This window comes from Raphanus sativus, chromosome 7, assembly GCF_000801105.2.
Source record: "Raphanus sativus cultivar WK10039 chromosome 7, ASM80110v3, whole genome shotgun sequence".
Classification (NCBI taxonomy): domain Eukaryota; kingdom Viridiplantae; phylum Streptophyta; class Magnoliopsida; order Brassicales; family Brassicaceae; genus Raphanus; species Raphanus sativus.
Window position 1 is genome coordinate 5,806,601 of NC_079517.1, and position 12,163 is coordinate 5,818,763.

Here is a 12,163-nt window from a genome sequence, read left to right on the forward strand (position 1 = left end):
AAATCAATTATTTTATTGTTATCTTAACATATTCTATACTTCTCACTATTTCTGAATTCAAAAGTTGATTTTAGAATGAAAAAGCAAAGAAAAAGTTATGTTAGGGTGTGCTAAAGCAAATAAGCACTCCATATTTTAACTTAGAAAGCATTAATTTATTAACGGATACTTATTGGCGTTACTAAAGTTAAATGTGGGTCAAAGTCAATTGAAAATCTAAGATTTGCGTTGTTCACAATTTTTCTTCCAGGTCCCGGTTGAGAAAAGTCGAGGCTTCATCAAATGACTTTTTTTGGTAAAATTCATCAAATGACTTTTTTTTTGGTAAAATTCATCAAATGACTTTTTCTTCCGAAGAATAAATCTCACTTGTTTCACTTAACGACAGGTCGATTTGATGTATACTATTATTTATCAGATAAAACGACATTGACTGGCTACAATAATAACCCCGAAAGGCACCGATACTATCACTACCGAAGTTGGTAGAAGACAATAAACGTGGTGGTAGATGGTAATGGTGCTATTTGAATAAGAATGATAAACTTTATTCATATCAAATAAAATGGATAAATGGAAATAGGTCTTTTGTTTCTACCTGCTCTTTTATTCTTTATTATATAAATGAAAATTTCAGATGTCAAGTAAAAAAGGAGTACAACATTTCTTTTATTTTTATTTTTTGACAAAGGATTTTCAAATTAAAACATTTATTACACTTCTAATATCAAAAGATGTTCACCAAGACACCAACCATGGAGGTCCAAAAGGAAAAAAAATTGAGCTAAAAACAAATGGAGTGAAAAGAAAAGATTAATATTAATTCACGAGAAAGTCTAAAGTCTTTGTCAATGGGGTCAGCCGGTCAGTTCACGTACAGAGTACAGTGGCTTGCCAAAGATTTCCAAAGCATGTCTAGGAGAATGACATGATCTCAATCCTTGTTTTCTAACCAATTAAATTGTAATTTCTTTACTGATGAAATAGAAATACGGTTATTATTATTTTTTTGCCGAAATTTAATGGTTAATTTATTGTAAAAAGAGTTTTTATAAAAGACAATTACTAGAGGAAGCTACGTTGGGCGACCATTCGCTAGTGGTCCTCCATTTTGCCATGTACTTGGTCGTCAAAAGAGTTCGATCCTCCCTTTTTTTTTGTTCAACGAGTTCGATCCTCCCATCTTCTTCGAAAACTTGGTTTTATAGTGGGCCAGTCACAGAAACACACACACACACACACATAACTCGTCAGATTCTAGAGACTTCTGTGTCTAAAATCTCTAACGAACGTTTACGCATTCTTTGAAAAAGTAGGATTTATACTTTATAAGAACTTTTGAGAGACTGGAAAACAGTTCATAAGTATTCAATATGCAGTTTACAAAAAAAAATTTATATTCAACATGCAGTCTGCCGTAGTGTTCGTAAACCTTAATTTATCCAAAATTTACAATAAAATAGCATTATTTTACAAATCAGACAGGATAACAAATATGGAAGTAGTAATCATTTTCACACGGACAAGACTTGGGTTCACCGTGAATCTTTAAATTCATCACCTCCTTAGTACCAACTAAAATGCCAACTAGATTAATGATTAAAAAATATTAAATATTTTTTTCAAAACCAAAAAAAAAAAGAATAGTGTCAATTTTAATAATGCTAATGTCACTATCTAATCCATAAACTCAAACTCTATACCTTAAATCCAAATTCTAAACCCTAAATTCTAAATTATAAACCCAAACTCTATACCCTAAACCCAAACCATAAATCATAAACTCAAAAACCTGAACTCTAAACCCAAACCTATACCCTAAACCCAAATCCTAGACTCTAAACCCAAAACATAAATACAAAACCCAAACCCTATACCCTAAATATTTTAGATTAATATTGATGTTGTTTTTTTGAAATTTAAGGTTAAGAATTAAAGTTTGGATTTAGAGTTCATGGTTTGGGTTACAGTCTAGGGTTTGGGTTTAGGGTCTACGGTTTGGGTTTAGGGTTTATGGTTTGGGTTTAGAGTCTAAGATTTGGGTTTAGGGTCTAGGGTTTGAGTTCAGGGTATAGTTTTGGGTTTAGAGTTTAGATTTTTTGGTTTATGATTTATGATTTGGGTTTAGGGTTTAAGATTTGGGTTTAGGGTATAGTGTTTGGGTTTATAAGTTAAAATTTAGGATTTAGAATTTGGATTTAGGGTATAGAATTTGAGTTCATGGATTAAATAGTGACATTATGATTATTAAATATGATATTATTTATTTTTTAATTTTTTTATTATTAATTTAGTTGGCAATTTGGTTGGTTATTAAGGAGGTGGTGAATTTAAAGATTCACCATAGGGGGTGAACCCAAGTCTTGTCCTTTTCACACTGTATAAGTTGCCAAATAAGGGGGGTTATTGGAATCAGAACTTGGAAGGAGTTTAGTGATTTTAAAAGTTAACAGGTTTTTAGAAGTTAAGTAGAGTTAACAAATTTCTATCAAATACTTTGTATTGATTTCAACAGATTTTATTAATTATCATGGATTTGCATAATATATTTTTTCAAAATATTTCTCGTTGTAAGGCAATGTATATAATATCTCTAGAACTTTTCCAAAAATAAAATCTCAAAAAAACATATATATATATAAACATCAATTGATACAATGATACACATTTCTCATTTTCCTTATATTTGGTGAGTTCCTGTTCTTATTGATTTTCTTGTGATAATAATCAGTCTTGTTTTCTTTGACTTTTGTGATTTTCTCGAAACACTATTCTAGTTATCATATAAGTTATATTTTTTTTTATTAAATCAAACAGTTGTTTTATCAAATATGAAACTATAAAAACTATAATGAATTACAGATCATGTGAGTTTGGTTGCTTCACCATTATTGAGTTTGGTTTAGTGTGTTTACGTAGATATATATTCAATATGTGTATGTTTTTTTTACTTCACATATTTCAGAAATCTTATGAATATAGATGATATTTTCAAAATCAAGTCTCATGAGTAAAAATATAAGGAATCCACCTTCCAATAACAATAGAATTTAATGGAATAGTAAAATCTATAATGACTATTTATAAAATAAATAACAAAAAATTTGAGTGGAATTTAGAAGTCATCAAACCAATAACAATGGATTTTGGTAAGACTTTTAAAATCTATAAATCAATAATAGTGGATTCTCAAAATTTTAAAACTCCTTTAGAATTCTTAAACCAATAACTTCCCCTAAGTTTTCAACATTAAAAAAACGTTCTATTGCGTGTTAATATGAACAGAAGTTTCTATAATTTTCAATCATAATTGTGAAAGTAAAAAAAATCATCCATATTTATTTTTATAAAACTCAAGACCAGCATTAGTTACATATTACGTTGAAACCATAACGTTTGAGCGGAAAGTAATTTTTTATTCAATATCTGATATCTAAATATTCTGAAATTTTGAAAGTTTAGAATATTTGATCTGCGTTTAGCTATAATTTAAATACATTTTTTTGACATAATTTAAATACATATTACAGATGTTTTTCTCTCGGTAGGAAGTTTCATCGAGATTTCTGCATGCATGGCTCTTTTTCTTCCAATTAATAGCGTGAATATACTTTTTTTTTTAAATAGCGTGAATGAGTATACATTTAAAAAGAATATACATTCGTGTACTTATTATTTTTCTCTTTTTCTTAAGTCGTTGATTCCAAAAATAGCTGTCTAATTTAGACTTTATTGACCAAGCATGTTTTTCTTACGTAATTGACAAAACACGTTACTGTACAGTACTACAATTCGTCGCTAGTCATGCACATATTTTTTTTTAAATGATCCCAAAATGTGCTATATTGGATTATTTTTCCAATCTCTCTAATTTTATCAACACTGATTTCTAACTTCTTGGCTATAATAAATCTTTATAAATTTAAATATATCCATATATAAGTTTTATTTATATTCTTTATCGAAGAGGCCCAACTGAATTTGTTCAGATTTAATATCGATCAATCTAACTGACTCCAAGTAATTTGTTAAATATACAAGATTTAGGATTTTAATAAAAATGGAATTGTGTTTTTTGTACAATCTCCAAATTTGACTTATACATAAATAGCCAAAAACAGATAATAAGTGTATTTTGCCAAATCCTAGTGGATACAATAGCAGCATATATACGAAGAAGAAAAAGTAAAAGGAAAATAGAGGTGTGAATGCCTCTCCATCTTAGCGGAACCACAATACCAATTACTCAATTAGCACATGCTTGACCAAATAACTCCAGACTGCGTTTTTTGTCTCCAGTCGGGAGCCTTAAGGCGACTGCGAACACGACCGATTAAAATAATGCGTAGGAGTAAAAGAGTTGAACAAGATTAATCGTATGCCGTTCAGTTTTCTTTTGTAGTTTTGCTTTTGTCACAGCTGACCCTTTTATTTTAAGAACAGGTCCATTGATAAGTTTTTAAAACTTATTACAAAATAAAGGTTATAAAATTAGTGAACATTTCAAATTTGAAAGCTTTATCCCAATGGCTTGTCATCAAATTGAGAATTTTAACTTAGTAGTTTCTCATTTGAAAACCTATTGGATTACAATTTTCAAGTTTGATATATCCATTTATTTGATAATGATTGAGAAATTTTAGATTAATTTTCAAAATTTAAAATTTAAAATACTCATTTATTCATAATTATTATTTATTATATTTTTTTAGAACTTCACTTATAACCTGTCAAAGAGATTGTGAGTAGGTATCCCTATATTTTTTTTAACTTCATCTTGGGAATCGGCTTTCTTATAGTCGGTAAATAAATCCTTTGTTATTGACTGGATACATATTGTAAAGATTTATCATTTGATGAGATAATCATTATTTAAGCAATTCGTCAATTAAAACAACATTTGATGAGATAATCATTATTTATACAATTCGTCAATTAAACAACTGGTCAAATCATTCATCGTTTTTTACGTTTTGATTCCACGCACAGCTAAAAGTCATTGCTTTTGTTTACATGATATATAAAAAACTATTAGACTAAGTTCAGAACTATAAAACATAATAAAATAACTAAATACGGTCTTCCCAATAAAATAAAAAAGAGATAGTTTGCTTAAAAACAGTGAAAGATTTGCACCAAAAAGAAAAACAATGAAAGATGGTGAAAAAAGAGATAATTTGCTTAAAAACAATGAAAGATTTGCACCAAAAAGAAAAACAATGAAAGATGGTACCGCGACAATGTTTTTTTTGTCAAAAAAAAAAGACAATGTTTTTTTTGTTCACCGTACTGGGCATATATGTATTTGGGTGAAATCAAAGCATTTAATTAAAGGGTCAATTTGGTGTAGTAAATAAAATGAAGAATTTAACCATATCTTGACAAATGTGTCAATTTGTCACATAATTTCTTATTATAGTTCTTCATAGCGCGTGTGAGCATGTGTATACCACATACTACAACCAAATATTATTCTATTAGTATCATCGATATATAATAGACTATTCTTCATATGGTTTTTATATTTCACATTAAATTTTAAGAATATTATATATGTGATTATTTATAAGATCTTTCACGTTATTAATTATTTGAAAGCATTTATTAAATAAACTTTGAAATAAAATCAAGCTGAAATAACAAATGATTAAATCAACAAAATCGTGATACGAGTCTGAATTATCTCAACTCCTTAAAAATAGTTTCATTTAAAATAAAAACTAAATCACATAAACTAAATTTAAATTAAATTTAATAAAATTATAGAAATTTTTTTGAAATGCACAAATGAATTTTTGAATATATAGAGTGTTGAAGATATAAAATATTTTATTTGAATTTTAAAAAATCAGTGTAAAATAAGTTTAATTTTGGGTTAAATAAATAAAATAATATAACGGGTTAGAATTATTTAAAGTCTTCATAATTTAGTCATATTTTTTTTTAGAAAAGTAAGTCATAGAAGTAAATTTAAGAGATATTTCATAAAAGTTAAAATATATAATTTATCAAAAATCATATAAAAATTTTTTCAACAAAAAATATACCCGCCCTTTTTAAGGGCGGGTCAAAATCTAGTTTCTTATTATAGTTCTTCATAGCGCGTGTGAGCATGTGTATACCACATACTACAACCAAATATTATTCTATTAGTATCATCGATATATAATAGACTATTTCAAACATAAATACAATAATAAAAATAATTTGATTTTAGTACTATTTTTATAGGGTCCAGTACAATTGATCAGTAGACAATATAAAAACGTATTTATTTGTAGAACAAATTTTTAGTGTAAAATATAATATATGAAAGAACATGTTTAACTAATATAGTACAATCGCTCAAGCCATCTCTCCCAAACCACAATCAAACCCAACCAGTATCGCCCAGGATCCGCTGATAGACTCAACCCGAACATGCATGTTCACAGATGCAGCTTGGAACCCACAATCGAAGGCTGCGGGTCTTGCTTGGATCATCGATGATGCTGGATCATCAACCTCTCACTCAGCAACCGATACGTTTGTAGCGTCGCCCCTGATGGCGGAAACTTTGGCACTGCGAAGTGCCATGAACTCTGCTCTACATCGTGGGATAAGCTCTCTCCTGATCTTCTCTGATTCTCAGAATCTTATAACTCTGGTGAATTCAAAGGGTCGACATCTGGAAATCGCGTCTCTCCTCAACGACATCTCTCATCTTTCAACTTGTTTCTCTTTTGTTCAGTTTAATCATATCCCAAGAAGGGATAATGTTAGGGCTGACACTGTTGCCAAACAGACTTTGTATCTGATTTAATCCTTAATGCAAGTATGGTTTCACAAAAAAAAAAAACTAATATATTACAAAGAATAAAAATATACAACTTTATATTTGATGACTATGTAGTATAGTATAGTATATTAACATATATATCAAAATGAACCAAGAGTTCGTAGCTTGGTGGTAAAAGAGGTACAACTGTACTGCCCGCCATCCGGGTTCGAGCCTTGGCCACAACGGATTTAACATCTTTTCCGTTGGGGCGCTGGACCCTTTTCGAGGAGATAGTTGGGAATGTGGCTGCCCAGATACCAGAGTTATCAAAAAAAAAAATATATATATATCAAAATGATGAGGAGTAAAGGAATATGAATAAAAACGAATATGAAGATAAATAGATAATTAAGAAAAAATGGAAGAAGAATTTACTGATAAAACTGAAAATAAAGAGAGGAAACTAGAGGAAAGATGTCAAATTGATAGAAGAATATAAAGAAAATGAGTTACTTGATGTTCACGGAAGAATATAAAGAGAAGAAGCAAGTTTTGGAAACTATATGCTTCGCAGATGACTTACTTATATTCACGGAAGGCTCGATCCAATCTATCCAAGGAGTTCTTGATGTTCTATCGGATTTCCAAAGCCGCTCTGGTCTGGCAACCAGCATCTCCAAAACTTGCTTCTTCTCTTGTGGGCTGTCTCATATAGAGGTGGAGCAAATCAAGCAGGCATCAAATTTAACACATGGAGAGCTCCCAATCAGGTATCTGGGTGTCCCTTTATGCACCAAGAAGTTGTCATTGGCCAACTGTGAACCCCTCCTGCAAAGTGTCAAGACAAAAATCAACTCCTGGTCAGCAAAAACGCTGTCCTTTGCGGGTAGATTGATGTTGATAAACACTGTCATAGCAGGCGTATCTAATTTCTGGTGTACTACATTCACGCTGCCTAAGAAGGTTATTAAACTTATCAATCATATGTGTGGAGCTTATCTTTGGAAAGGTACACTGGAAGGGCATCACTCGGCTAGGGCCGCATGGACGGAAGTTACTTTGCCAAAAGAACAAGGGGGACTAGGAATTACAGAGCTGGTTACTTGGAACAGAGCGTGTGCACTAAGACTGATATGGTTGCTATTCTTTAGAGCGGGGTCGATTTGGGTCGCTTGGTTCACCAAGGAGATCCTCTCTGGATCAATCTCTAACTTCTGGATAATAAAAGAAAATCAGAAGTACTCTTGGATGGTCAATCGTCTGCTCAGATTGAGAAATATAGCTTACCCCTGGATCAAGAAGCTAATAGGAGATGGGAAATCATGTCGCTTTTGGACAGACAACTGGACGCCTTTTGGTAATCTGCAGTCGTTCTTAAATCTAAACCCATCCTCACGATTGGGAATCCCCAGGAATGCGGTTGTCGCTGACTTAGTGGTTGATGGTGCTTGGTCTCTCCCCCCAGCTAGATCAGAACAGCAGGTCTCTCTCTACTCTTTCATCTCAACTATTACTCTGTCTGAAACCAATGATCAGTATGTGTGGTTACTTGAAAGAACAAAATCATCAAAGACTAATACAGGAGCAATCCACAATGAGATAAGAGATGACACTGTAAGAGTACCTTGGTTTAAAACAGTATGGAACCCATGGGGGATTCCAAAACACAGCTTCCTCATGTGGCTCTTTGTTCTCAACCGATGCCCCACTCGAGATAGACTAATCAACTGGGGTCTTCCTACTGCTCCCAATTGCCTGCTTTGCAATGCGTTGGCTGAATCTAGAGATCACCTATTCTTCCAATGCCCTTTTGCTTGGTCTGTTTGGTCGACGGTGGCAGCGAAGTGTAATCTCACCCCTCTCCCAACGTGGAATCAGACTATGTTAGCTCTCCAATCGCTCCGTTGCGCTCGCCCTCAGAAGATCCTCACTCTACTAGCCTGCCAAGCTACCGTATATCTCCTCTGGACTGAGAGAAATAACCGTCTTCATCGCCAGGTTTTCCGATCACCCGACTCCATCGTCTCCTCTGTTTCAACTACTATTCGAACCAAAATTGCGTCTATGCGGGAAGCTTCTCCGGCACTATCCTACTCTATGTTTGCTATCTGGTCTGCTTGAAGTCGATCACCTCCGTGAGCCATCGCTCGATCGATCTCCTGTATGCTCTGGCTATACAACTTCTTCTGATAACGATGACTAATGTTTGGGTCTTTGGGCCTCTGGCTTATTTGAGTTTCAATTATGCAGTATGGTTCATATGTAAGGTTATTAATGGGCTTCGCCCCAAAACAAAACTGCATGACTGGGTCTTGTGTTTCTTTTTTATTTAATAGTAAGCCATTTAAAAAAAATATATAAAGAAAATGATAGAGATGATGGAAAAAGAAAGAGGAGAGCAGCATGGAGGAAAGAGAGAGAATATAATTCTCAATTCATTTTAAGTTACGTAAATAGAATATAATACAACAATATATTATTTGAACATTGCATATTAGAGCGAAAGAGTACGAAGAGATGGAGTGAAAAAGGGAGAGAGATAGATATGGAGACTGAGGAAAGAGAAAGAGGGAAAGATGGAGGAAAGACAAATTTTATCATTATTATGGTATTCCACCTTTCAAAAATAGAATATAACATAATCTTATTATATGTGTACATATCCAGTTTTATAAATATATATTAGTTTTACAAAATTTAAAATATGTCAATTTTTTATAGGTATATAAGAAATTCGAATTAATATTTTTTAAACTTATAAATTAATTAAAAGGAAATGTGAAATTGAGAAAGAATAATATAGTAATTAATATATAAATATCATAGCTTAATTGTTTTTATGGTTATAAACTAAATTTCCATTCTATTATGAACATGATCTCAATTTTGTTTCAGTTAAATGTTGGCCTGTGCTGGGCATTGTAGCTTGAGCTAAATAATTTTTGTTTACAACTGCTTGAGCCAAATAAGTTAAGATGCACTATATAGTTTAAAAACCGTAAATTTGATTAATAATATGATTTGATCGCATACAATATAATTTGATACACAAGAAAACGGCCTTATTCTTGCTGAAACATTATTCGACAACGGAAATAAATAATTGTTACTCTTACTAGCAAACCAAATGCATTGACCCCATTTATTACTTAATGGAAACCCTTATATAAACCCTAGGGTTTGCTCTTAAACCTTTGAACCGGAACCAGCCTGAGAGGGTACTTCTTTGCGATAACAAACTGACTTACCTCCTCCATGTTAAGCTCTTCCGGTTTAGAACCATCGGGCAACCTCCAGTCAAACCGGTAAAGGAGATTCACAATGATCTCCTCAAGCAAAACGTTACCAAAGGCCATACCAGGGCAGTTCCTACGACCAAATCCAAATGGAATGTACCCTTTGCTCCCCATGAACTCAATGTTCTTGTCCATGAATCTCTCGGGTATAAACTCGTCTGGATTTTCCCATTGTTTAGGGTCACGTTGGATAGAGTACAAATTCACAAATACTTTGGTCTTTGGAGGGATATCGTAGCCACCTACTTTTATCCACTTCGATGATGTCTCTCGTGGAACTACTCCCGCAGGGTGCAGCCTCATTGTCTCCTTGATTACACATTTCAAATAATGCATTTTTTCTATTTCATCATTGCTTATCTTGGATTTGGTCCCAACTATGCGTTGTACCTCTTCTTGTGCTTTTCGCATAACTTCGGGATGCTTGATGAGATCAGCCATCAACCATTCTAGCTCCAGTGCTACAGAGTCTACACCAGCGACAAATATACCCTACAATTGGAACATCTTTAGAAAAGAGACGATCTACAAAAATAGTTAATGGGCAAATTTTGAAATCAACATTTAAAAAAATTATTCAGAAGTTAGCACTCAGTTATAAAAATTTCTAAAATAGCATTCTTTTGATAAGGGAAACATACTTTAACTCCTAAATCATAATCCCACCGTCCACTCTCTTAATACTAAATCATAAATCATAATCACTAAACTCAAATCCAAATATAAAATAAAAATTGTATTTTAAAAAACTTTTAACCAATGATATTTTGAAAAGAAAATTTTGTGTGTGCTAATTTAGTCACAAAACATAATTTAGTGTTATTTGAAGGTATTTATTAATTATTAGGTTATGATATTAAATATTTGATTTGATCTGATATTCACTTAATTTAAATAAGAAAAGTCCAGATAGTAATTTATGAATCGAATGCAAATAAATATATACACACACCTGCATGATTGCTTTGACGTCGTAGTCAAGTTTATCGTTGTCTCGTTGATGAATAAGAACATCCACGAAGCTCTCCTTCTCTCTTTCATTGATGAGAGTCTCCATAATATTATCTAACTCCAAGTAAGTACTCTTTAAAAGAGTTTTGAAACCCGTAAATCTATCCATCAACGCTAAGATCGGAAACAAATCCTCCACGCATAAAGATCCCAAGAGCTTCTTGAACTTGACATCCCAGTTTAAGAAACGCATAGAGCTCGAGAGCCCTTCATTTTCTTCCCTTTTGTAGCTACCCGTGTACGCCCTATGAAGGACACTGCTAACCACGGTATTCATCAAATCTGATATATTTATCTCTTCGCCTTTTAGGCTCGAAAGATGAATAATCTCTAACATACTCGAGATCTCTTCATCTCTCAACGTTTGAAACCGGTTCACGACGTTCTTGCTCATCAGATGCATTGCACCGATCCTTCTTAGTTGCTTCCAGTGGTCTCCATAAGGATGGTACAACAAGTCTTGACCATTACCCATTAGAGGATAAACGCTAGTGTTGGTGGGTCGATTCGAGATGGTAATGTCGTGGTTCTTGGTGATCTCTTCGAGAGCATCAGCGGTCGAAACGACTAGGTAGGGAGTCGTTCCAAGGTTCACGAACATGAACTGTCCATGCTTGAGTGAGAGTTCCTGGAGTGACTTGTGGGGTAAGTTACCTATCTGATGAAGGTTTCCAATGAGCGGAAGCTTTGGTGGGGATGGAGGAAGGTTTAGCTTTTTTGATCTGATCTTATTTTTGACAATTGTGAAGAAGAGAATTGGGAACAATAATGCGAAAAGTGTTAAAAGGAAAGGGTGTGAGTTGAAGATGATTTGCTCCATAATAATTCTCAGGGAGTTCACTCTCTCCTTTGATCAGTTACTTGTTTTATTTGATCTAACCAAAGCGTCTATTTATACCAAATAAATTAGGAACATCAGTTCTGTTCCCTAGTTACGTGCTATATAATAAGTTGCTTACATACACGTTTTACTTCTTTTCTTGCAAAAGACACGTTTTACTTGTCATGCTACTTGTTAGTTAAGTAACAACTTTTGATTTGACCTTCCTTTTTGCCAATTTTTATTACACCTAACCAATAAAGAGTCGTGCCTTTT

At 32.8% G+C, this 12,163-nt stretch overlaps 1 protein-coding gene across 1 annotated transcript; it reads right to left on the reverse strand.

Annotated features, from left to right (window-relative positions):
- Nucleotides 1-9,745: 9,745 nt before the first annotated feature.
- Nucleotides 9,746-11,937, reverse strand: LOC108817157 (cytochrome P450 71A1). The gene is made up of 2 exons (XM_018589771.2): nucleotides 11,009-11,937; nucleotides 9,746-10,548 (listed from the first exon to the last, which is right to left on the reverse strand). The coding sequence occupies exons 1-2, from the start codon at nucleotides 11,885-11,887 to the stop codon at nucleotides 9,934-9,936; spliced, it is 1,494 nt and encodes a 497-aa protein (XP_018445273.2). The 5' UTR covers nucleotides 11,888-11,937; the 3' UTR covers nucleotides 9,746-9,933.
- Nucleotides 11,938-12,163: the final 226 nt, after the last annotated feature.